Raw genomic sequence first — 26,396 nt, 5'->3', positions numbered from 1 at the left:
ATTAACAAGAAGCTGAGATAAGCTGACAAAAGTAATTTGCAGGAATCCTGAAAGAGATAGCAAGTTGTAGCCTCCATTGCCATTGCCTCAACAAAAGAGAGGCATCTCAAAGGTCATAATATCTGGAAACAAAATAAAATGAAAGAACCCCGTGAATTGAAGCTCAGAATTTTTGCCTAAGGATTTATTCTCAGAAACTTGACAGTTCAACGAGATAGGCTTGGAAACACATCTAACAACTCTTTCTGAATTCTGAATCACGAAATCAGACCGGGCAAATGAACAATAATTCCAGTGCCTTGCTTTTCACTATCAGAATGCATAACTGTTGTACATGCTTGCTTTACACTATCTGAATGCACAGCTGTTGCATCTTTTTACATGAAATTCGCTCATATAGTTTACCTAACAGAGCGCGCACAAAAAAAAAAATCTGTGAATCCCAAGGAAAGAAACAGATTTGTGTTAGTGCATGAATGGCTGGCTTCTAGATAGCAGATGTCATTCCTCTTCTGGTTCTTCCTCTTCCTGGAGAAGATTCTCTCTATTATCATGGGCCCAAAAACCACGCACGTCTATAAGCATGCTGGCTACAGTCCCACCTTGTTTGCAAGCTAGCAGATCAGCCAGTGTAATACTCAGTGGGTCAGCTGGCTTGACCATATCCCATATTTCATCCCTCACATCCTCAATACACAATTCATAGTTACCGCCTTCAATCCATTTCTGGTGTACATCTCTGTTTCAAAGGTGAATAAAATGTTCAAGAGGACGATGTTAGCCCACCAACAGCTGAAACTGTAAAATCAAAATAGCAATGACATCCCAAAGAAGGTTATTGCGATCTTTATATGCATTTCAGTCTGATATCTAGGTTCATGTCTCTGAACATTTGAGGCTTGCAGGATTGCTTAAGCACTACAAGCAGGAAACTACAGAGTTTTCTCTAGGAAGGTTGTATCGGGTAGCATCTCAGCTCTTAGGTGCTCCCCTTCTTTACTTCCATAAGTTAATTTCAAAATTGGTTGCTCGTGATGAAAGTCTTTGTTTCATAAACTCTTGGCAACCAAAGAAAATGAAGAAAAAAAAATTAAACAATGCAGTGCAGGCTAATTTAAATGCTGAAAGAATGTTCACCTGAAAAGTGAGTGAATATCAGCAGTGGTAAGAAATCCCCGTCCTTGGAGATCAAGACAACGAAATAAATATGTTAACCCTTCAGGGGTGTCTTTATTTTCTAATGCCAAAACAAAGTCGAGAAAACTTTCAAAGTCCATTTCCCGAGTATTCCCTCCACCAATTTTTCCACGGCGGACATGCTCATCAAACACTATCAAAGCATAACAAACAAAGAATGAAAACAGCAATCTCTGGAGAAATTACATTCCCAGGAAAAGAAATCAAAAGGTCATAGATTCTGATAAACTAATAAAAACTCCTACCTCTTTCAATAAAGATTTCTGTCAGCGTACCATCAGCATATTCTTGAAGTTCTTGCTTGCTCAGTGTTCCATTCATATCTTTATCAAGGGCAAGGAACATATCTACGGAGGAATGAACAGTAATTAGATATACAACTAAGTTGGACTGCTCCTGTGCCAAATTACAAAATTTCCTGAAGCCTAATTCTTCATGTCAACACATTGTAACTCAATCAATCATTCTACGTCACTAACAGCAAGCAATTTCAATTGATAAACCTTATACAAACAGATGAGCCTTGAAAGAGAGACTCTACACTCAATTCTTTACTTCCTCTGCCCTGGACTCTAACAGCTATTACCAATCATCTACCTTTATATTGCCATGTCTTTTTGTGATGATTGTCAAAAGCTTCTCGCATTACCATTTGATAATTAGATGACTACAAAACCTACATGCACATTGCTTTAAACTGCACTGATCTCTACTTGATGCTTAATCTCAGAGTTAACAAGGCTCATAAAAGAATGCATGCGGGGAACAATAGAAAAGGTAAGAGGTAAAGGGAAGAGTTAGGGCAGAGGGGAGAGACACGGGAAACTATCAAAAGTAGTTTGGAAAAAAAAACAAAGGGACTGCAAAAAATTAAAAGCGCTCACCACATATTCGTTGTGCAGACATCAAAGAAAACCAATTTTCTGCTTGTTCAGTTTCAGTGACTTCCTCCTCACTTTCCTATTTATAGAAAAAAGTTAGAACCAAAAAATGGATCCAAACCAAAATATATTGGGATTATTTACACAAATTAGTGTCTTATACATCGGGATTATTTACACAAATTAGTGTCTTATACATCTTAACTGGCCAAAGAGAACAGACAAGGCAGACAACAATGCATTTAAAAGCTAATTATTCATCACATAAAGAAAGCAGGCAAGAAGTGGGTGCGGGTGCTCCCCTGTAACAAGCAATGACAACATTCAAGTCAATTGTGTTTCTACAAAAATCATCTCTAGGAAAACAAGTTCCATTTCCCAGTGTTCCACTGTACTCCGGAAGGGGTAGCAAAATTTTTTTTTTCAGTATTGATAGTAAAGTAGTAGATAGAATTTGAAAGCAACAAATTCATGTATCTGACAGGGTATTGTTCCTTGGCTGTATGGGTTCTTATAAGATTGTATTCATTAGATGTGTCTTTTAGTTAGTTCCTAACTTATCTTATAGTAGAACTCATGTATATATACTACACATGATACATCAACAAGACCTACTGGGTTTTCCTCCATATTTCTGTTTTTTAACTTTCAGGATGTTAAGAAAGAATGTCCAAAATTGCTGCAACCTTTTCATTTATAGGCATAACCACAGGGTCATGGAAGAAGGAAAAGAGAAGGCACAAAACAAATTGAGAATCAAGGAAAGGATTTTAGTGTCAGAAAAGAAAAGCAAACAGGCGTAAAACTACTATCAATTGTTTATCCATGCAACTAGAAGTTCAAACATATAAATCCATAATCCACCTGGTGCAGTTCCATCAATTCCTGGAGACAGTTGCTAAGAAGCACCTTCTTTATGCAGGATTTCCCTGTAAAGAAAAACTAACTGTCAACTACTCTGAAATGCCAGTACAAAGGAAAGTCGAAATTCTTAAAAAAATAAAAGGAAAACCAGGCGAGAAGAGGTAACAATTAGGCCATTTAGATCTTAATTCACCGATCCCCTTCCATTCACAGTGACTAGAATTCCATACATCAAACTATCTTTTAAAGGACAGATCGGTATATGTGTCAGTTTCCATTTCAAGTCCCAAAAGCTTATGAAATTCACTCTTCAAACATTTAGGTAATAAATATTATCTTCAACCTTTCAAGATATTTGCAGACATTTATTATCAGCCTAGGTCATCAGCAAAATAAAAACATCTAATGTAGAATAACTAAAAAATTTGAAACCCCATCCTCACTAAAGTTTAATTTCAAGTATTTTTCTAGCTAGTTAAGGGGAGACCAAGAAGCACAGATACCAAAAAGTTGAGTCATACCCTGTATTCTAATAAAACATTTAAAGGGAGCGTACAGCTTATGGTAATGAGCAAACATATGTAATTACTGCAACAATCAAATAACAAGAATGGTTGCATAAATGAACAAGAAATAAAATATCAGTGCCGAATAACTGGAAAAGGAAAAACACTGCTGTAATGAAAGAGGGTAGCCATGCAAACCTCGCCTATGAGGATCACAGAAGAAAAAGAATTTGTGAGCAGCTATGCGACAATACATTTGAATGAATGCAACAGGCATATCCCGTAGTTGCGCTAAATTAGGGATAAGACCTCGTATATAAGCCTCCATTTCCTGAAAGAGGACAAAGCAATCCTTGTTTTATACAGAAGATTGTAAGAGTGAATTGCCATAAATAAGCATTCATAAAGATCTAATAGTAGGAGGACCAGATAGCGAAATGTGAGTGTTAAAATAAATGCATAAAGCCATACATGAGGCTGAAGAAATCCATCAGAGTCCTCGTCAAGCTCACTCATATCAATTCTGGCCTGTGTAAGTGAAACCTGAACAACAATAAACAGTAATCAACACTCGCAAAGATTAACTTCAACAAATAGCTCAAACAATAAATGTGTAAGTTCCGATACTTTAGAATTGTGAATAAAACCATGGGACCAAAAAGCTGTACTCACAGTGCGCATCACATACAGGTAAAAGGGCAAAATGGCAATTCTTCCAGATTCATCCTTTTCAAACTTCATGAAATTAGATGGGCTGAAAAAGCGCCGACATTTGGGGCCTATTTGCTCTGTACATACTGAGGCTATGTGACAAAAATCTTCATAATTCATCTACAACATGATAATCCCAAAGATAAATTAGGTTAAAGTGATAAAAATATTAGGCCATGGAACAAAACATTGTGGAATAAATCTAGCTTAACAAATGCATCTACCAAAAACAAATACCAAGACATCACGTTATAAGCAACGCTTAGCATAACTTCCCAGTATCTGATAATGTTAAGCTAGGACATTCTTAAATGAAAACAAATGCAGATTTAGTAACTGAAATATAGAATCCTGCCAAACATATTAACAACATATGGTGTAATGCCGAAACAGATTGGCAAAGCAAATCTTCCAAACCTTTTCTGCACCAGTGGCATCATCAATCACACAATTTTCTCTTAAGCAAACCCACATTGCATCCAGATCATCAGCATTTAGTAAAAGATCTGATTGTTTCTGCAATAATCAAATGGATAATGTTACCAACGAAGCCAGCAAGTATATCCCCAGCCAGCCAAAAAGTAACAAGTATAGCAAGCAGAAGTGGAAACACAGTACCTTCAAAAAACGATATTTTGCCAGCCTTTGAACCCTATGACTAATTGATCCTTCTTCAGGTTTCTAAGCAAAGAAAAAATGAAAACAGATAAAAGAAAATCAGCAAATGATAAGGGAAAACACAAAAATACCATCACAATAAACAACTCAAAATCTAGCATTGAATCAACACAATTCCTCCATTCCATAAAATAAGCAAAACCCAGAATTTGTCCACAAACAAACGAACACACTGAAATCAAAGTTGTAAAGTAACATCCATGTATCCTAGTAAGAAAACAGTTTAACATCAAGCAAAAGAATTCCACCAACATGCCTTCTTGTAGAAACTTGGTATCGTACCACCTTCAGCACTCTTTTGCTGCTTCTCTTTGAAAATATCTAGCAATATTCTCTTCGTCTCGAGCTCTACATAATAAAACCCAATTTTAGATTCTAATTTTAGAAATGCCTAAAATATATCTGTACAAAAAAAATATAACTAATTATCCTTGATCTCTCTGCATCAAAGCAAAGCACTAATCATGCAAACACTGAGAACTCTAATACAAAATTAAGTTAACATTTCACATTGATTGTATATTTAGGGCTACAGCTCTAATTTTCCTACAATTCCAAAAACACACAATTAAAATCAAAATCAGCTAAGGCAAGGAGAAACGGACCCATGAGGGCTTCAGATCCGAGCCCGGCACCGGATCCGATGAACCGCCGGAGATTACGGACCCAAAGCATTGACGTAGCCGGCGGGATCTTCCTCTGCGCGGCCTCGTGGCTCTCGCCATCGCTGGATCCACTGTACATAGCCAAACTACAGTTATCAAGTTGTCTGAGTTGACTCGGGAGAGTTTGGAGTTCGTTTCCGCGAGTTAAAACCCTAGAATTACGTGCATTACTAATTCAGAAGGCAAAAACCGTAGCGCTCTCTCTCCCTGTGGTTTTTTGATTTATTAGTTTCTTCTGTTAGATTTTGAAAGTTACGGGAAAAGGGAGTTTTTCAATTTTCATTTTGGTATATCGAATTTGACCGCCACCATCTGTGAATCTCAAAAGTTACCTGTAAGTTTTTGAAATGTCAATTAACTCCATAATTTACTCAAAATTTTAGTTGTTGAATAAATTGAGAATTTAGTCGAGCCTTTGTACTGGCTTTGAAAATGTGTTTCTTTTGAATAAAATATTTTATAAGAAAATTATTAATGTTTTATAATTAATATTTAAATTTATTTTATTTATTGAAAAATATTTTTATCTTATAAAATTTTATAAATTATTTTATAAACACTAATTCACACAATATCATCTAATAAATTTACATAATCATTATCATCTCTATTGTTAACGTCACCACATCATTATCATCACTCTTCGACCATTTATTTTGTAAGTAAGATATATATTTGCACCATTATTGTCATTTTATCATTGCTCTGGACTTTAAAAATAGAACAGATAAGTTTATTTTTGAAATTTATTTGTGAGGTGATCAACTTTTGTTTTTGACATTGGCTTAAGCAACATTTATCATTGAACTTTTTTGCGACTCTTTTCCCCTTCGTTGAAAGTTATTTTCTTTTGATTTTTATTATGGGACTTTACCTCTTGTTTTATATCATTTACTTTAAGAGATAACTTATTGTTCTTTTTTATCCTTAACATTAAAATAAGGTCTTCAAGTCTCATTTTTGTGCCTTTTTACTTAGGGTATTTCTTGAAATCTTTCCAAAATGATGATAATTTTTTAATGATTGCATCTATTTGAAATTATTCACCTTGAGACTTACCTTTAGCATGAATATCATGCAAAACAAGTTAAAACTCTTTAACTTGATTTATCATTGTTCTTGAGTTGACCATCTTGAAATCTATTTTTTTATTATGATTTTCTTTATTTTAGCATCTTTGGCCTTATATTTTTTGTCCAAAGTTTCCCACAATGCTTAACACTCTTAATTAAAATATACACATCATATAATGTATTGCCAAATTCATTCCAGATGTAGTTCATACACACTAAATCATTGTGATTCAAAGCATCCACAATTGTCATAGTACTAGTATTAGATTCATCATCCAGCAATTTTGGCACTTCTCCAATTAAGAATTTTGCCAAGTTCAATGAGGTCACATAAAATAACATCTTTTGTTGTCATATCTTGAAGTTCAATTAATTGAACTTTTTAGGTTTTTCATCATACACCATAGAAAGTGATGGTGGAATATTCATTGCTAAAGTAGTACTTATCGAAGCAACATTAGTTAGGACAACTAAATCTTAAGTATAAGACATGATAAAATGTATAAAATAATGAACAAATATATTTATAAATAAATATTTTGGCTTCTCACATGCAAATTAAAAAAAATAAAAGGCTTGTAAAGAAATTAAATAAAAAAAATCATATATTGCAAGATTAGTTTAATCAGAGATTTAAATAAAATATGATATCCTTTTAATATGCACCATGCCAAAATATCAAGTTTAAACAAAATAAATAATTAGCATGATAAATATAAACTGAACAAAAACAATTTTTTAGAAGTTTAGTTCTAGATGATATGCATTAAAACATATAATTGCATAAAAATAATAATTTTAGAAGATTAACTATAACTCTAACAAAAAGATATTTATCAACCTTCTAGAATTAAACTAAAAGTCATAAGTTATAAACTAAATGAAAGATTATAAATCAACACATTCAATTAAAAAAATATTCATACGTGGAAAAGAAAACTTAAAAGAAATATTTATTATATATTAAAGATGCTAAAATATTATTTAAATGTTAATTTATGTTTTTTTCCCAAGATAAACAAACAAAATCTAACAAAGTCTAATTATAACCATTAAAGCCTTGAGATTATTGTATAAAGAAAAATTAATTAGACTAGTGAGCATGAATTATTTAGTTTGTCACACTAATAAAATTAATTGCCAAGAAATAAACTAGAGAACATAAACTTGTAAACTTATATGTGTATATATATATATATATATATATATATATATATATATATATATATATATATATTAAAATAGACTCAAATATCTCTCAACAAAATGAACTTGAACTTTAGATTTGAGAGGAAAATCAAAACTTGCTAAAAACCAAGGTAATGAAGTGTGTGTAGAACATGGAAAAACATTGTAAAAAAAAAATCTTTATAATGGATTTTGAAAGCTAAAAAGATAAAGAATAAATTCTCACCATTATCAATTTTGATTACCCACCATAAAACTAGAATTAAACCTAAATTGTTTAACCATAAATACGAGGTCTTTTATCTAAAAAAAACTGTTTAGGTTTGCAAAAAATATTTATTGAAGAAATAGATCAGATTCTCTGTTCATGGGCTGTATCTTAACAAAGATTGGGCTGGTAGAAATAATCCTTAATAGACCAGATCCAAGCCCTAATTAAGTTGGCAAAAAATATTTTTTTATGGCCCAAAAACTATTTTACAATAAACTCAAACCTAGGCTTGAGCCAGGCCAGGCCAGGCCACGCACGTGTGAGTTTAAGCCTTAAACTCACTTCATTTAGGTCCTCCACCTCTAAAAGTTTGGGTGTCATTTGAGCTCAATTTTAACTTTTCACTTATCCATTAGATAATCAACAAAAAAAAGTTTGTTTCTTTAATATATGAGATAAAAGTTTCTAGAGAGTCTTGGGTTTCTCCGAGACATGTCAATCTAGGGGTCTTTGAGATTAATTTCTTATTAACCAACAATTTGTTTAAGTTATGTTAATGTTTCATGTTAAATAACCAATATTGGGAATTAAATTCGAATAAAGTTTCAACACCAAAAGTTTATTGATTCCACTTTTAATTTGGTCTCATATGTGTCTATTAACCATGTTTTAAATAAATTTCCAACATATTAATACTTAATGCACAAAGACTATTGTTACCCATTTTAAGACCCTATATAAACATGCAAAGAAAAAAAAGAAAATACAAAATGATAGAAAAAATTTAAAGAAAATAAAAAAATATATATTAGTAAGGAGAACATGGAGAATGCCTAGAAAATTGTCAAAGACTGGTTGAGAAAAATCAAAATACACAAGATTAGAAAATTTGGCTACTCAATTTTGACTCATAAAGGCCCTATTGGTAATGAAAATTCAAATTAAAGAGGAAAATTCAAAATTGGATGTTTAAAGACTAAATTGGAATTCTTTAAGGTTTAATTGAATTTATTAAGGGCTTAATTGCAAGAAAAAATAATTTTTAAAGTCAATTTAGGCTTTAATTGGAATAAATTAAAGTTTAGGGGTCAAATTGTAATTTTAAAGAGTTAATTTTGTAAAATCAGGGGCTTAATTGCATAGATATTAAAGTTTGATAAGTAATTAAAGACTTGATTGAAGAAATCCAAAACTAAGGATCAAACTAAAAAAGGTGTGTGAATGCAGGGGTTGAAATTGATTAAATCAAGGGTCAAATCGAAGAAATTAGAAGTTTGTTAATCAATTTAGGGCCAAAATACACAATTTAATAACCAAGAACTAAAATTAAACAGGCAGTTAACTTTGGGGGTTTACATTCGAGTTTGGCAGAAGTGAAATTGCATGCAATTAAAAGTTGAAAGGCAAGGCAATTACGTATACAATTAAAAGCAATTGGAAGAACATAGACTAAATTAAAGATTGTCAAATCCCAAATTAAAAAACCCTAATTTTAGGGTTTAACTTAGATGACGTGTCGTTCAACCACTGTTTAGCTTCTTCTTCGGTAGTTTTGGTTGATCGAGTAGGCATGTTTAGACGAATAAATGCGGCGTTTCTTACCACTTATGGGGCTATAACTATCACCATTCAATTGAGTAACACCCCTCTACGAAGATTTGTTATTTATATCAAATGTTTACATCCAATTTTATTCAATGAACTTAATAACATTTTGTCCCCAATCAGCCATCACTGCATTTTCAAATTATAGGCTGATCGGGTTGGCATTTTTCAAACGAATAAATATGGAGCTACAGACCTCCAAATTGAGCAAGGATGGATCTAGACAAAAGGTATGTTTCCCCTCTGCCAAGATTAGGTGGTCTTCGATGATGTTTATATCAGAGTTCCTTCGACGAAGCCTTGAAAGTGGGTGACTCAGTCATCAATGGTTGTGATACTTATTTCGCAAAACTACTAATATTTTTCATGTGTTCACACTTTAAGCATTATCAGTCTTGTCAAAGTTTGGCCACATTTCTTTCAAGATCAAAAGGCCAGAAACAAAATCTTTAGTCTCTAAGTTTGGGAAAACCACCAAAATCTCTAAAAACCAAGTTTGTTGCAAAACCACCATTGTAAAATGAGCATAGGTACAAAGCTTACAGCTATAAAACATACCCAAAACTCTCTCATTTTGATTAGAGGGTCAAGCTTTGATGAATCAGGATTAATCTTTGATTAAATCTATTGTTACCTATTTTTTACCCTATAAAAATCAAGAAAAAAGAAGAAAAATCCAAAAATACAAGAGGATACACATGAAGAAAGTAGAAGGTGGAAACGTTGGAGGACCAGAATGTACAAAATTAACAACCCAATTTTAATTGACAAAAGACTCATTTGATGAAAATATTTTTATTTAGGATAAAGAAATATAAATTTGGATGAGTAAGGACTCGATGAGAATTTTGAAAGGCTTAATTAATTTTATTGAGGACTTAATTGCAAGAAAAATCAGTTTTTTAGAGTCAATTTGGGTGTTAATTAGAAGAAATTGAAGTTTGAGGACTAAAATTGGACTTTGGAAAATTTAATTGGTCAAATCAGGGGTTTAATTGTGAAAAAATTAAAGTTTGATAGCCAAATAGGGGTTTGATTGAAGAAATTAAAAATCAGTGACCAAATTATAAAAACATTGAATGTTTTATGGTCAATTAAGAGTCCAAATGCATAATCAAAAATCAAGGACCAAGATGAAACTGACGTTAAACTTTGGGACTAATGATTATATTTGACAGGGGTGAAATTAAATGAAATTAAGAGTTTGAGAGGCAATTACAGGTGCAATTAGAAGAATAAAGACTAAAATGAAATCCTTCAAATGACAAATTAAAAATTTCTAGGGGTTTAACCTAGACGACGCGTCGTTCACCCATTGTTTATCTCTTTCCTTGACAGTTTTGGATGATCGGGTTAACACCTTCTAAAAGCTTTTTGTGGAGTTCTAGACCTCCGAATGGCATGAGATTTTTTGCAAATGGAAGAAGAACATCACCTCTATAACCTCATTTTCTATAAAATTAGACGTTTACATCTCAATTCTGCCATAAACATCTCCAACATCTTTTCCCTAATCACAATCACTACATTTTCATATTCTAAGCTGATCGAGTTGGCATTTTCAAGCAAATGAATGTGGAGCTACAAACCTCTAAATAGAGCAAAGATACATAAAAAAGAAAGGTGTGCATTTCCTCTACCAAGTTTAGGCGGTCTCTGATGATGTTTACATCAGAGTTTCTCCAATAAAGCCTTAAAAGTGGTCAACTCAGTCAACCTTGACTGAGATACCCATTTGTGCAAAACCACTTAACCTTTTCATGTGTTCACACTTAAAAACTCCTGGAGGGTTCTTATCAAGAGCTATAAATCTTTCATCTAATATTAGAAAGTGAGAAATACATGTCTTTGTCTCCAAGAAAGAGAAAACCACCTAGGCAAAACCATCATCCCCAAAAACCATTAAAGGACAAAGGTTCCAACTTTTAACATTTGTCTAGAGCTCTCTCATTTTGATCAAAGGACTGAGCTTTGGTCTATCATTGAGAGAATCCACCAAAATAAAACCTAGAAAAAACATATAAATACCCTAGAAAAATATAAGGATATACTCTGTAAAAATAAGACCCTAGTGTGAAGGTTTGAAGACCTAACATAGAAGGTCTAGCAAGCTTTGGAAAGAATAGAAAGGGAAAGGGAAAGAAGGAAGGAAAAGAGAAGGAAAATAGCAACCTAAAGCCAACAAACTTGCAAAAGGTATAACCATGTAAAAACTCAAATGTGGAGTTATCTGACTTGCCCATCCATGCTTTTTCAATGTTTAATGTTGTTTTTGAATCTTTTTGGCATTATTCTATGTATTAGCATTTATGTAGATTGATGAATGAAAATATTATTTTGATTGATTAATCCTATTTTGAAGTTGTTATAGATGTTCCTAGGATGTTTAAAAGGTGTTTGTGTGTTTGGTTTTGACAAAAAAAATGGTAGTTTTGGAATCTGTCCAAGGTAGCAGTAGGTGTTCGATGGTTTTTTGCTAAGTTCCTAATTCATGTTCTTGATTCCTTAGTTTAGTTTAGGTTTCAAGTGTTTAAAGAGTCAGTTTTGGATTGAGTTTTGATGTTTTGTTGGCTAATAATAAGGCTGCACTTTTGAAAGTTGAAATCTTATACATGTTCTTGATGATTCGAGGTTATTTGTTAGTGTTTTTTATTCAAACTTGTTTGTTTATGATAATGTGGCTTGTTGGGGCTAAGAGAGCTTAGTCTAGAGGTCTAAAGTGTATTTTCTAGGCTTGACAGTATATGTCGGGTTTTCTGGGCAACTTAGGTTCATGTTCTTCACGTTCATCCGAAGAACATTGTCTTGAGTGCTAGTTTTAAGTTTCAGTTTGATTTGAATTTTGTTTCTACAAATTCATATATCATCATTAGTAAATAATCTAGGGTTTTCATGCATCAATAAAATGATTTTATGGGTTTTAATATAGTTTTGGTTTTGAACTAAAACCTATTTTGATAAAAAAAAAATCATGATGTTTGAGTAATAATCGATGTAAATGGATGTTTGATTTTTAATTTATGCTTGATTACGAATAAAACCTTGCTTTTTATTGCCCATAATCTAGTCTGATTTGAAGTTTACGTTGTTGGGTTTGAGTTTGAATGTTCTTCATTTCCCTTGATGTTTGATCTGTTTTTGTTAGAAAATTTTACATTTTTTTGTGTTTTTTTAGTTTTGATTTGTTTCGATTTAAATCTCTGTTCTGGTTTAGTTTTGGGTTAAACCTTGTGTTTTGGTTTGGTTCATGATTGAACTAGTGTTTTCGGGTCGACCTGGTCGAGTCAAAACCAGGTCAAATACTTAAAGCTTTGTTTGGTTTGCCATTGTTTGATGAAAGAAATTTTAGCTTGAGGGCGTGTTTGACAAACACATCTTTAGGCATGTTTTGACAGTTTTGTTTTGAAGTTTTGCTAAATATAACCCTAAAATAATAATAATTTATATTTGTTGCATACGACCCAATCCTTATATAAATTGCATTTTTATTTATAGATATATATAAAAAAATTAGCATGGTTTTAGAAAAATACATGTGTTGATTTTCCTTTGGATCTTTTGGAATTTACACCAAATTTGTAAAATTCCCTAAAGATTTGGCCAATATCTCAATAACTCTAAAATTTTAATTCATGAAAATTAATAGTCAACATCAATGTAAACACCTATCACTACAAAAAAAAACAGAGAGAGAAATAAAGCTGAAACAACTAACCCGATTGATGGCCTAAGCTTGAGGCCAAATCAACCTCTAATATGCACTTGCTCAGCTATAATGAAAATTCATCAAGCAAGTTGATTTGGTTGATTGATGGCCTAAGCCTGAGGCCAAATCAACCTCTAATCTGCACTTGCTCAGCTATAATAAAAATTCATCAAGCAGGTTGATTAGGCCTATAGCTTAGGTCATCAACTAGGTTGGTTGTTCCGAGTAATACACACACGCACTTGTGACTTTTTTTAATAAATTAATTTATACTAACACCAAGTGTTTATGATAATTGGGTTCCACCTATTGTGTTTTTTTAATATACATTACTTTGGGTAAATTATACTTCTTGACAATTTACCATTGTATGAAAAAAGAAAAAGAAAAGAAAAGAAAAGGTTTTCTATAATTAGCCTTATTTGTTTGTTGAAAAGTATTTTTTTTTAAAAAAAAATGGTTCCCATGAAAAGTAGATTCCTAGAAAGTAGATTATTTTTTATTTTTGACAGTGTCATGGATAATAAGTTAAAAAATATTTTCCAGTGTTTGGTCATGCCATTCTAAATTTGACAGATAAAAAACCTGAAGGAGGACGATATTGAAAAAAAACTAAATTTCATAAATAATTTAAAATAAAATGAATAGCAATAAAAAAACAGAAACTAAACTGGATAGATAAAAAAGTTGAAAGAGGATAAAATTGAAAAACAAAATCAAATTTCATAAATTATTTCAAATAAAACAAATAGCAATCAAAAGAATAGGGACTAATCTGAAAAATAAAAAAGTTGAAGGAGGATGAAATTAAAAAAAAAAATTCAATTTCATAAATTATTTTAAATAAAATAAATAATAGTAAAAAAAAATGAGATAGTGTTTAGTAATTTCACCTTGTTTTTTTTTTTAAAAAAAAAAGGTTTTGGAAAATGTTTTCCATATAAAACAAAAGAAAAACACATTCTTTTCTTGAAAGTTAATTTTTTCTTTGACCGAAAAACATTATCTCCTTTATCAACTTTTTTTAAGGTTACCAAACATTGAAAATATGGAAAGTGGTTTCGAGAAAAGTGTAATTCTAGAAACAAACGGATACAATTCAAAGTAAAGAACCCATTTTGACTAAATATACAAAGTCGCGGGATCATGCATGGATTTTGAAAAAAAAATGAAAAAGAAAAATATTGTAAACAAAGTAAAAGACTGTTTTGATATTTAGTAAGCAGTTAAGTACAAAAAAAGCTTCCATATTTGTAATCAATGTTATTAAAATTATGAGGTGACTAGTAAAATCATATGATTTTACAAGCCAATATGTTCTTATAATGAAAATCGTTTTAAAAACTCAAGAACTGATAAAATCAAACTAAAATCTAAAAATTTAGAAAAATCAAGTAAAATTGAGTAAACTCGTGATTTTACATATGTCTTTACATTTTAAAAGGAAGATGATCAAAAATATAAAAAATACTATAAATTTAAATTTGACAAGTCCACCCTCACTTCACTTCATTCTCTCCCTTTCTCTCACATATTTATTTCTTTTTCTAATAAATTGCATTCAGTATCTCTCAATCTCCCGAGGTCTAACTACACATAACCTCTAAATATTTCTTTCTTTCTTTCTTTCTTCTCCTTATTTTCTAGAATTCTTTTTCTTAAATTCTTGTTTGGTTTGCAGATCTTCCTCTACCTTGCCTTTGAAAGATTTCAATTTCTAAAAAAAAAAAACCATTTTCACCACCATTATCTCTCTTCAATTAGCATAATGTACACAATTGTTTTTTAGTTTTTCTTATTCCCATTCTATGTGAGTTTCTTGATGCAGGGAGCCAAGAATTATTGATATGCTATTATGTGTAGCTGTGAAGGTAATTTAAAAGCAGCTTCATATTTATTTTTTGTTATTAAGTCAAAGCTTTTCTTTTTGGTTCATTTCTTTTAATTTTCAATCTTTTTATATTTGTTTGTTAGAAATTTAAAATAAATGCTAGTTTTATCTTCTTTTTTTTTATCACTGAAGGAGAGTCTTAACCATTAGATTTGTGGGACCTATTAGTAGGACTTGCGATGAGATATTTCATATTGAATTTTTCTATAATTTTTTTGTCGAAAAGAATTTTTTTTATTATTAATAAGAATTTATTTAGTGACATTAAATATTATGGAGTTTAAAGTTTTTTTAATGTGTTTAGAAAATACTTTTAAACTTAGTATTGATGAATATTCCTTGTTTTTTTTAGTGAAGTAAGGGTGGACTTCAAACCTAAGTCAATGAAGAAGAAGATAATAAGACTAGTTTTAGTTTATATGACACATTTTTATATTGTTTGTTTTAGGTTTATTAATTGTTATATAATAAAAAATTATAGATATGAATAATTTTATTGTATTTTTTAATTACTTAAATTATATATAAAATTTTATTTGAAACATATATTTTAAGATATTTAAAATATACATAAAAAATTTTCTTCATAATTTTATAATTTTACAATTTATTTTTATAATACAAGTTACATATTTTTAGTGTGGTATCAAAAATATTTTTTTACAGTCTTGTCCGAGTTGAGAATAATTAAAAGGTTTAACCTTTGGTTTAGCCAATTCTTTTCTATTTATATGTGTAGGCCAATATACAATAGTTAAGGTAGAGATTACAACACTAAAGTAGTGCCTATGATATTTTTTTATATAGTTTATATTCTATAATATGCCCCCTCAAACCAAGGATGAAGGATCGACCCGAAACTTGAAACGAAAAGCAGCAAACAAAGCAGTAGGAAGTGGCTTAGTAAAAGACATATGCAAGTTGATTTGAGAGAAAATAAAATGAATTTGAATCTCCTTCTTCGCAACTCTATCTCGGACAAAATGATAATCAAGCTCAATATATTTTGTGCAAGCATGAAAAACAAGATTCATAGATAAATAAGTGTCACTAAGATTATCACACCAAATGATAGGAGCAGAAACAGATGGAATATGAAGATATGTTAATAAATACTAAAGCCAGATAACCTCAACAGTGCCATCTGCTAAGGCTTTGTACTCAGTTTCAGTAGAGGAGCGAGTAATTGCATGTTGCTTACCTGATTTCATGAAATCGGCGTCTGACCAAAAAACACAAGAAAACCACCCGTAGATTTTCGATCATCAATACTACCTGTCCAATTTGTATTTATAAAGCCATGTAATGCAAAGGAAGAACTACGAGTAATATGTAGGTCATGTGTTATCGTACCCTTAAGATAACGCAAAATATGTTTAACGACAACCCAATGAGAATTTGTAGGAGCATGCATAAACTGACAGACTTTGTTAACAGTAAAACAAATATTTGGTCTCGTAAAAGTGAGATATTGAAGAGCACCCATAATTTGATGAAAACGTGTAGCATCAGAAAACAAAGGATTTGGCAGTATGATAGCTTTAGAGGTAAAGATAGGAGTATCAACAGGTTTGCAAGATATCATACCAGCCCGAGTGAGGATGTCAAGTGTATATTTATGTTGTCATAGCATAAGACTCATACCAGTAGACTGAATCTCAATACCCAAAAAATAATGAACAGTACCCAAGTCGCAAAGCTTAAATTCTGAGCTCAGCAACTGTATGAAGCGTTTAAGCATAAGAGAGTTGTTACCCGTAAGTAAAATATTATCAATATAGACCAGGAGATAACAAATATCAGTACCAACAGAGAAGATAAATAATGAGGTATCAACCTTGGAGGTGCGAAAACCAATTGATAGCAGAAAGTCATTCAGACGAGTGTACCAAACCCACAAAGCCTGTTTTAAACCATATAAAGACTTATGCAATCTACACACATGAGAGGGGAGAGCAGAATTAACAAAACTTAGAGGTTGTTTCATGTAGACCTCTTCGTCAAGAACTTTATTGAGAAATGCATTATGGATATCAAGCTGATGAATTTTCCAATCACACGAAACCACAATGAAGAAGATTAATCTGACGGTCCCCTGTTTGATAACATGACTAAAGGTTTCAAAGTAATCAATATCTTCTTACTGAGTGAAACATCTAGCAACTAGGCGTGTCTTATACCTTTCAATGCTGCCATCAACTCTGCGTTTAATTCTATACACCCACCGACTACCAACAACATTCATTAAAGGATGAAAAAGGCACCAAGCTCCAAGTTTTGTTAGCGCGAAAAGCCTGAATTTCCTCGCGCATAGAACTATACCAAGCCTTATTATACCTGTTAATATCAGTAAAAGCAATTGGTTCATGAGTAGGAGGAGATGCTACCCGATTGATGGGAGCAGTAGTGGCGGTGGTAGTTGTTGTTGGCAGTGTTGTCTTTGGCTGCCTAGGACAGAGGATCAATGACGTTGCCAAATTGCTGGTCGAGGAGGAGAAGAGCCTGTACCTGTAAGTTGCTGAAGAGGATACGAGGAGAGATCTACACAAAGTTGCAGACCAGCTAGAGACTCTGTGGAGGGGCTGGTTGACACAGCAGACCCCGGCGAACCTGCTGCAAAACTGGTCTGTTCTACAAGAGCAGACCTGGAAGCATGAACATCTGGTGATGGAGAACCTATTCTTGCATAATTATCATTGAAAAAACAAGCAGATGGTGACAGTATGGCAAGGCTAAGTGGTAATGGAGTGGTTGCAAAATCTATGGGCAAGCGATAGGTTTGTTGGGTTGCGGTAGATAGCAGGACAAGGGTGCTGGTTTGGCAAGGTTGTGGAGTAGTAGGATGAAAATTTTAGGGAGGATTCAAGGTTGAGAGGTGTGTATGTTGTGTGGAGGGTATTGGTGTATGTGTTATCTGTTCAGAATTCACAAAAGGAAAGACATCTTCATGAAAACGAATATGACGGGAGCATAAATACGTTGAAATGCTAAATCAAGACAGCGATAACCAAGATGAGATGAACTATACCCTAAGAACACACATGGAAAGGAACGGAAATCCAATTTGTGAGCATGATATGGACGCAAAAAGGAGAAACAAAGACACCCAAAAGTTTGCAGAAAATTATATTTAGGAGTACGACGAAACAGACACTCAACAGTGATTTATTTTGGAGAACAAGAGTAGGCATGCGAGTAATAAGATATACCGATGATTCAAAGGAATAGTTCCAAAACCATAGTGGTGCACTACATTGGCCTAAAAAAGTGAGGTCGGTTTTGATAATGTATCGATGACGAAGCTCAACGGTTCCATTTTATTCATGAGTATGAGGACATATTAACCGGTGATGAATACCAATAGTCTGAAAAAACTAATTTAACCTACGATATTCACCACCCCAATTAGTTTGAACATATTTAATCTAACGTGAAAACTAACGCTTAACAAGTGTTTAAAAACAATGAAAAATGGAAAACACATCAGATTTGGCAACAAGAGGGTAATACCATATATGTTTGGTATGCACATCAATAAATATAATAAAGTAACAAAAACCATTAGAAGAAAACATAGGGGCAGGACCCTAAACATCACCAAATATTAAATCAAGTAGGGCAATAGTTTTATGACCTGTAGGTCGCAACAACAGACACGATGACTTGCCTAATAGACAAGCTTGACACCAAGAAAGAGAACGCATAGAAATACATACTATTTTATTGTTGGAAACTAACAAATTTAAAATGCAAGGGGTAGGATGACCTAAACGACGATGCTATAGATCAACAGTCATGAAGAGGTAATGAGACCAAAAAGCTTGAGGAATTGACGTGGCAGAAGACTCGGATAGAACATAGAGACCATCATTACTCTGACCGAAAAGGAGAACTTCCTTGGTGATGAGATCCTTGACATAAAACACATAAGCATGAAATTCAAAATAAACATAGTTATCACGACATAATTTTTGAATATATAATAATGGTTTGGTAATATGAGGCATATGGAGAACGTTAGATAATGTAAAAATATGTTTTGAGGAATGTAATGTGGTATGTCCAATGTCAAGGCCCTTACTATCACTAACATGCAAATGATCATTACCAAGATAAGTTGCAGAATCGGTCAGAGTTGTAAGATCAGGTGTGACGTGATGATTTGCACCGGTATCAGGGAACTATGTTGCGGTAAAAACGTTCCCAATAGCAAGATGAGGAGAGAGTTGTTGGGTACTGCTGTGAAACTGGGGACAATGAGGAGTTGTGTGGCTGAAGTTTGACCACAATTGGCACCCAACATTCTACTGTCTAGCCCTTGTGTTGCACATATTCTGCTGCCAATTGTTTGGCCTCAAGTCTGCAGTAGATTAGAACCTGTTCTAGTGATTGTAGCGGTTACTGTTGGGGCGCCAATTGCCACAAGAATGCCCCCCTGTTATGACTAAAATTTGAGTTATGATGAGACATAGCAAGATGAACAGAGGGTTATGGTGTTGGCAGCAGCGGTGGTGAAAACAACAAAGAGGAATTTGCGTCCATGGAATGAAGGGAGTTTTTGTGCAAAAATTCATGGGTAAGAAGATGGTTGTGAAGGTCAGCATACGACAACGGTTCTGTCTTGGTTATAAGACTCGTTACCAAGTCTTTGAACTCACTACGAAGGCCACAAAACATATATAGATTAAAATCTTCAAGAGACATGGGTCGACCAACAATAACTAATTCGTCAAATAACGATTTTGCTAGCTGCATGTATATACTAACCAATGAGTCACCTTGCTGAAGATCTTAAAAGGAACCATGAAGTTGCATGATGCGAGAATTAGACGAAGACGCAAAAGCTTTCTCAAGAGTGCGCCAAATGCATTGCGAGGTATGACAATCTACCACGAGATGCAACACATCCACGGAGAGAGAGGAGAGTAATGCACTCAAAATAAGTTGATCTTGTTGCTTCCAACGAAGAAAAGAAGGGTTGATTGTCGAAGAAGAACTAACAGAACCATCAGAAACATGAGATGGGGGACACGACACTAAGCCGTCAACGAAGTGAAAAACATCTTGACCAAGAAGATAGGGCTTCATCTGCATTCACTAATAGAGATAATTTGTGTTTGTAAGTTTCAACGAAACAACTTGATGGGTGTTGGATAGAGCGACGATATCTGGAGTTTGTGTTCCCATAATGTGTAGAGAAACGACAGAAACATGCGAGGAGTCATTGACGTGTTCTGCAAGCGAAGGTTACTGCTGCTGTGGAAGAACACCATCGACAACAACTTATAGATGGATGCACCACTAGTGTTGAGGGAAAAGTCAGCGGCAACAACGGTAGAATCCATTTAGGAGAGGAAGAGAAAAAACCAGTTACAAAGGGGAGAGGGAGAGAAGAGTTCTGATGACAGAAGGCTTTGATGCCAAGTTAAGAATAATTAAAAGGCTTAACTTTTGATTTAGCGAATCCTTTTCTATATATATATATATATATATATATATATATATGTAAAACAATACATAATAATTAAAATAGAAATTATAACACTATAGTAATGCTTATAATATTTATTATATATTATACATTCCATAATAGTCCAGAATAACTACCTTCTCCTTTTCTCTCCAAGCAATTTCCCGCCCTAAAATCCAAAACCCTAACGCTAACAAAGCCTCACCGTAAAACCCTAACACCAATCGCAACCGCAAATTCAAACCTCAAAAGGCCAAATTCAAGTCCCCGCCGCGAACAATCACTTCCGCCGCCGGCGAAGACGCTGGCTCGCCTCCATCCTCTAGAACACTGCACCGTTCCGTATTTTAATTTCGAATCTGAAGCACCAAAAGAAGTAAAGCTCTCCGACTCTAATGCAGTCAAACTCGACGATGGACGGGAAACGCAGCGTTTCAGGACTCACGATGGGCTGAATGGTGATTTACGTGTCGATTCCAGGCGATTTGAAGTGTTTGAAATTAATGCAGATTTTGAAGAAGGAAAAGACGACGATTATGAGTATGAGAGCGAGGAGGAGGAAGAAGAAGAAACTGTGAATGATTGTAATAGCGATGGCTTTTATGAAGGAGTTTGCTGACGGGGAAATGTGAATTTGTTAGATTTTGAGGGTGAAGAAGAAGTCGGGAAGGAGGAGAGATTGTTGGCTGTGACGCGGTGTTTTGTCAGGGAGAAAATTTATGTCAAAGCGGGAGACGGTGGGAATGGAGTGTTGGCTTTTCGGCGCGAGAAATTTGTGCCAATGGGGACCGTCTGGAGGGGATGGATGTAGAGGATGGAATGCTTCTGTAGAAGTTGGTGGTTCAATGAATTCTTCGTTTCCATTTAGGAATATAGTGTATTATAGGACGGGGAGAGGGGTCCATGGGCAAGGGATGAGCATGGATGGAGCGAAAGGAGAGGATGTTGTGGTGAAAGTGCCGGCGAGGATGGTTGCTAGGGAGTCTGGGAATGAGGAGGTTTTGTTGTGGTCATGCCTGGTGGGAGAGGGAATGCTGCGTTGAAGTGTGGGAGTGATAAGGAACCTAAGATTGCGGAGAATGGTGAAGAGGGTTTAGAAATAGTTAGTGTATTTTTAATCGTGATTTGTGTTTCACTGTTAGTTGTTAGGGCTACTTTCTATAGGTTGCCTTTTGGATTGTGTGTGTATTATAAATTGTTTGATTTTAAGTGTTTGAATTGGCTTGTTGGCATAGTGTTTTCGTATTGATACTTTTTGTAGTACTGTGATTTAATTTGATTGATCTTGCTTTGCTTTGATTAAAGCCATGATCATGAGAATGGTGACAAGTCAGTATAATATACATTTTGAACTCCGATTGGTTTGCTTTGATTAAAGTGATTGATCTTTCTGCTAACGTTCTGCATTTTTAATGTGCTGGAGTTGGTTTATCTAGTGTTGCATGACTAAGAATGCTATGTTTGGTTATATTGTCGAGGTTAATACAATAAAGTTATTAAATTTCAATTGTTTGTTAGGCTTGAGGGATATAGCTATATATTCTGGAAGAGTTTATTTTGATATGTGCTCATAAGAAATAATGGCGTGCATGAACAGGTGGTCGGAGCCGGAGCCAAAGCTGGTCACAGATGTTGGAATAGTGGGTGCCCCAAATGCTGGGAAGAGCACACTTTCGAGTTTCACAAAGTGCTGCTCAGCTGGCATTTGCAAATTATCCTTTTACTACTTTACTTCCTAACCTGGGTGTAGTTTCATTTGATTATGATTCTACAATGGTATTAGCAGACCTTCCAGGTTTACTTGAAGAAGCGCATCGGGGTTTTGGTCTAGGTCAGAGTTTCTACTACACACTGAAAGGTGTTCTGCCCTGGTACGGGCGTTCTATCATGAGCTACAGCTAATTTAATTATCAGATCTGTGGTTACAACACTAAGTTTTGTAGTTTGAGCTTGTCATGCCGTCCTGCCTTGCCGCTGTAAGATTCTCCATCCTTGAGTTCTTTTGGGTCACTGCAAATCACGTGATGTGCATGATATTTTTATGACAATTGGATCAGTGACTTAGTGCATAGTCTAGTTTGATAAGAAGATAAAAAACTGAGTAATGTTGATCAAACAACAGTGAACTTAGACAGAGCTCATGAATGATAATTTGAATTAATGTAACAATGTGATCCATATCTACCATCTCTTCACCCATGGTTCTCTTATTTTCTTTCTTTTCTTGTCTTTTTCATTAAGGACATTTGGATGGGCTTCATACTCGCCTTTTGGATGGGCATCATCCTCTCCTATTATTTGTTTGATATTTCTGCTGATAGCTCTTCACAGCAGCCAGAATTTGAGTTTATTCTGTTTGTCTTGAGCTGGAAATGTTGAGTCCTGAGCTTCCTGAGAAGACCTATGTAGTTGCCTCCAACAAAATGGACCTGCTGGAGGCATATGAGAACTGGCTGTTATTCAAGGAAAACCACAAGCACATGGGATCCAGACTTTTTGCACGAGTGCTGTGAAGAGAGAAGGTACACATGAAGTGATCCGTGCTGCTCATAAGCTTCTGCAAGAAAGTAAAGAAGCCAATAAGGGGTTTGAAGGTCAAATTTCTACATCTGATTTATTTTTTAAATTGACTTTAGTAAAGGCTTAGTAGTCATGCTTGTGCTCTTAAAATCATGTTTCATATCCATTATTTCAATCCTACAGTTTCTTGAAGAGCTTTCATCTGTTTTAGGTTGGACCCATCCAGAAAATTTGAAATTTGAATCATGTTTCTGATATGGTACAAAAGCAGCAAAGAGCTCTTATCATTGACTTTGAAATCTCTTATGACAACGCATCCTATACATGGCATGTAGTTGGGGCTGTTTATACTATATTTTTCTGTCACCTCTTGTGTAAGAATCTTTGGTTGATTATGTTCTTGTTCATCTCACCTCAGCTTGCCAAATATGATTTCAGATTATACTGTATGTATTCATATGTCTTCTGTCTGAACATATGTTCCAGTAACCTAGCAAGGTGATGCTGACTACGTTAGGTTTCAGTCCAGGTAGACGAGCGTGCAAAATCCTTGCTATCATTTTTTACTGGAATCTCAAATTGAATTTTCTTCTCCTCTTTTCTATCCTGGCCAATGGATCACCAAACCGCAAACCTGCATTGTTTACCTGGGTTGGCCAATTCAGTTGACATGAGCATTTTGTGGATGTTAGTATCCGTACAATGATTAGGCACAGTAGAACCTTGCCGGAATGAATTAAACTTGTTTGGAATACAGAATCATCAGGAACTGTGTAACTTTGGTTGTGTACGATTCTCATTTCTGTATTATTGTTTGCATTTAAATTGCCTGGTTTTCATTGATTGGGAAAAAATCATCATCTTGTTTAATAGCCTGGTTCTATTCAATTGCTTCTATTTTCTATTAAGGATCCATTTTCTCCAATTATGTTTGTGCATATTTAATCAATGATTCAGTTGCTACTCTATGATAGAACAAAATTTGCCAGAACTTGAATGCTTGTGCGTGATCATTGCCTCCCATTTGACATTTGACTATACTTTTGTTGTTAGTTTCCATTAGATCTGGCATATTGTCGATTACATAATTTATATTTTTCAGATAACATCCTTTCCTCCTGGTTGTCTCTACTCTGTGTTGCATCTGAAGTTTTTAATGCATAATTTTGAACAGATATAAAGATTCTGAGAGAAGATTCCAACATGTGTTGGAGGCTTTTGGTGTTAACAAGCCACTCTTGAAGATGGGAGTCGAGGAAGGTGACTCTGTGATTGTTGGAGAGGTGCGTAGAGCTTTTATCCTCTTGATGTGTCAACTTAGCTCACCATGACTTTCTTAAACTCTCTCTCTCACACATGTACACACACACAGACATATATGCACTCAAAGTATGTTCTTTCATAGATTCTAGCATGCAAACTTCCATCACGGTTAGTTGCCACTAACATTGGTGAGACCATGTAAATCAGGTAAGGTACATTATCAACTTTGAGTCCTTAACTGCCTCTGTTGAAGCCCACAAGCTTGTAACTGATTCAACAGAGATTCCAATTTTTAAGTGGATAACAACTCATTTCTCATGATGTCCTATTCTTTTCTCAAGCCAACCTCATGTCCACCTGAAGTTTTTTTTTAATGATTGTCATTTTTTAATAGAATTTTATTCTAGTCCATTGTTGGCAGAATTCTGATTGGTCTATCGAATGTGAAGAAGTTATCATTTGATCCTACCAAATGGAGTGGGAGTAATCCTTCTGTTCTTAATGCCAAGAGTATAGTGACTGAGTTTCTTAGTATCATGACCATAATGATAGAATACCTACATGGAGCAAAGTGACCACAATTTATTGCTCTTCTGCTTATTGACAGAAAAAGGGGACTTCTTCAGAGAAATAGTAAAGCTTTTCCTTGAATATTTGCAAGTAAGCCACTAGCATAAAACCAACCCGCTGTCCTGTTCTTGTTTATACAACTGTCAATGCATTGTGTACAACTTTCTTATACCAATGGCATTGTTGCTTTTATTTGGTGCTAACTAGCTGCTATAGCGTAATTTCTGAAATTACTTTGGGTTACACACTTTAGCAATCCTTTGTTACTTTTTTCTATTTGTTGGAGCTCTAAGGGGTTGAAGAATTGCATTGCAGGCTCTGAAGTAGCTTCATGTGCAATTTTCCACAGTGGGCAGATCGTGGTTGCGGCCTATTTCATCCGACTGATGGCATGCAGGTTGCTACAGACGTTCAGCAGTTGCCACATAGAATAACCATGTAAAGCAAACATATGCCATCTGGGAAGATGTGATACTAGTTACCACTAGCAAAGGCAAATGAAAGTGGAGTTCAAAGCTCTTTTGGCCCAATCCTGTTATGTCTGATAATGAGATTACTTGAGATAGAGAACTTAAATCATAGATTCAGCACAAAATGCTAGAGGTCAGTATCTAGTTATCTATCCTTCTATTATTTGCAGGGGTGATGTTTAATAGATCTCGCTCAAATTTAAATAATGCTTGTGAAACCTCCTTGACTGAATTTGTTGAATAATTTTCTCAGACCGATTTTCTTTCCATTTCCTGCCTCTTCTCATCAGTTACAAGTGGTAGATGTGACAAACAGATGGATATGCTATCTTTATGTCGACCTCTTCTTGAATTCATGTGGGAGTTACCCCTAGGACAAGAATTCAGGTATGTAACAATTTGCTTCCGTGGTGGATCCTCGTTTCTGCTTTCTTGCCCCTGGAGGACTTTGGTGCTGCAATCCAACCGGTACAGCCCTTCACACTAGGATGACAATGTATATCCATTGATCGGGAGGATTTGTACTATTCATACCAAAACCTGAACCTGAAATTACTATCAAATTCCTGACTTGAACTCGGACGGGTATGGATTTTCGATATATGAGCTTGAACCTGATCGGTTGGGCATCCATAACCTGAACCCGAATGTTAAAACTTAGAACTATTTAGTATATAATTAGCTTAGTATATATATAATCTTTTCAAAATTTGAGATTATTTCTTTATTTCAGGTCGGGTTCGGGTAATATTCATTCTGAACTTGAAACCTAACTTCTTTTTACCTTTGAGTTTTATCCAAATATGATCAATTCTAAAAAATTCCTACGTCTGGTTTTCAGGTTAGAGTGAAATTGCCGTCACTATATACTGCTCGAAACGAACTGATTGGTTAAGGAATTACATGACAAGATCTCGTTATGGGAAT

At 34.2% G+C, this 26,396-nt stretch overlaps 1 protein-coding gene, 1 long non-coding RNA gene and 1 other non-coding gene across 5 annotated transcripts; 1 reads left to right on the top strand and 2 right to left on the bottom strand.

The window, feature by feature from the left end:
* Positions 1–156: 156 nt before the first annotated feature.
* On the bottom strand, positions 157–5,811 carry LOC18101852 (probable serine/threonine-protein phosphatase 2A regulatory subunit B'' subunit TON2). The gene is made up of 12 exons (XM_024607256.2): positions 5,443–5,811; positions 5,094–5,185; positions 4,778–4,840; positions 4,577–4,675; positions 4,121–4,279; positions 3,920–3,991; positions 3,647–3,779; positions 2,943–3,007; positions 2,082–2,157; positions 1,443–1,544; positions 1,138–1,330; positions 157–739 (listed from the first exon to the last, which is right to left on the bottom strand). Exons 1-12 carry the CDS (start codon positions 5,579–5,581, stop codon positions 502–504), a joined length of 1,431 nt encoding a protein of 476 aa, XP_024463024.2. The 5' UTR covers positions 5,582–5,811; the 3' UTR covers positions 157–501.
* On the bottom strand, positions 877–992 carry LOC112328542 (small nucleolar RNA snoR104). The gene has a single exon (XR_002983558.1). It is a non-coding gene; the product is annotated as a small nucleolar RNA snoR104 (small nucleolar RNA).
* Positions 5,812–20,756: 14,945 nt separating the features above from the next.
* LOC112328494 (uncharacterized) lies at positions 20,757–26,196 on the top strand. 3 transcript variants are annotated; one of them, XR_008059773.1, is made up of 6 exons: positions 20,757–22,622; positions 22,888–23,240; positions 24,341–24,449; positions 25,037–25,089; positions 25,315–25,602; positions 25,760–26,196. It is a non-coding gene; the product is annotated as an uncharacterized LOC112328494 (long non-coding RNA). The 3 variants fall into 3 exon arrangements; XR_008059775.1 differs by having other exon boundaries at positions 24,851–25,089; XR_008059774.1 differs by lacking the exon at positions 25,037–25,089.
* The last annotated feature ends 200 nt before the right edge of the window (positions 26,197–26,396 follow it).

This window comes from Populus trichocarpa, chromosome 8, assembly GCF_000002775.5.
Source record: "Populus trichocarpa isolate Nisqually-1 chromosome 8, P.trichocarpa_v4.1, whole genome shotgun sequence".
Lineage (NCBI taxonomy): Eukaryota > Viridiplantae > Streptophyta > Magnoliopsida > Malpighiales > Salicaceae > Populus > Populus trichocarpa.
The sequence above is the reverse complement of the archived record's forward strand: the minus strand, read 5'-3'. Positions and strand labels throughout refer to the sequence as shown.

Bases quoted from the DNA above. Each gene is read 5' to 3' on its own strand.
- LOC18101852 (XM_024607256.2), bottom strand. From the start codon at position 5,581: ATGTACAGTGGATCCAGCGATGGCGAGAGCCACGAGGCCGCGCAGAGG. The intron at 3,780-3,919 runs GTATGGCTTTAT...GTCCTCTTTCAG, and splicing joins ATGGATTTCTTCAGCCTCAT to GAAATGGAGGCTTATATACG. The intron at 1,545-2,081 runs GTGAGCGCTTTT...ATTCCTCCGTAG, and splicing joins GTCTGCACAACGAATATGTG to ATATGTTCCTTGCCCTTGAT.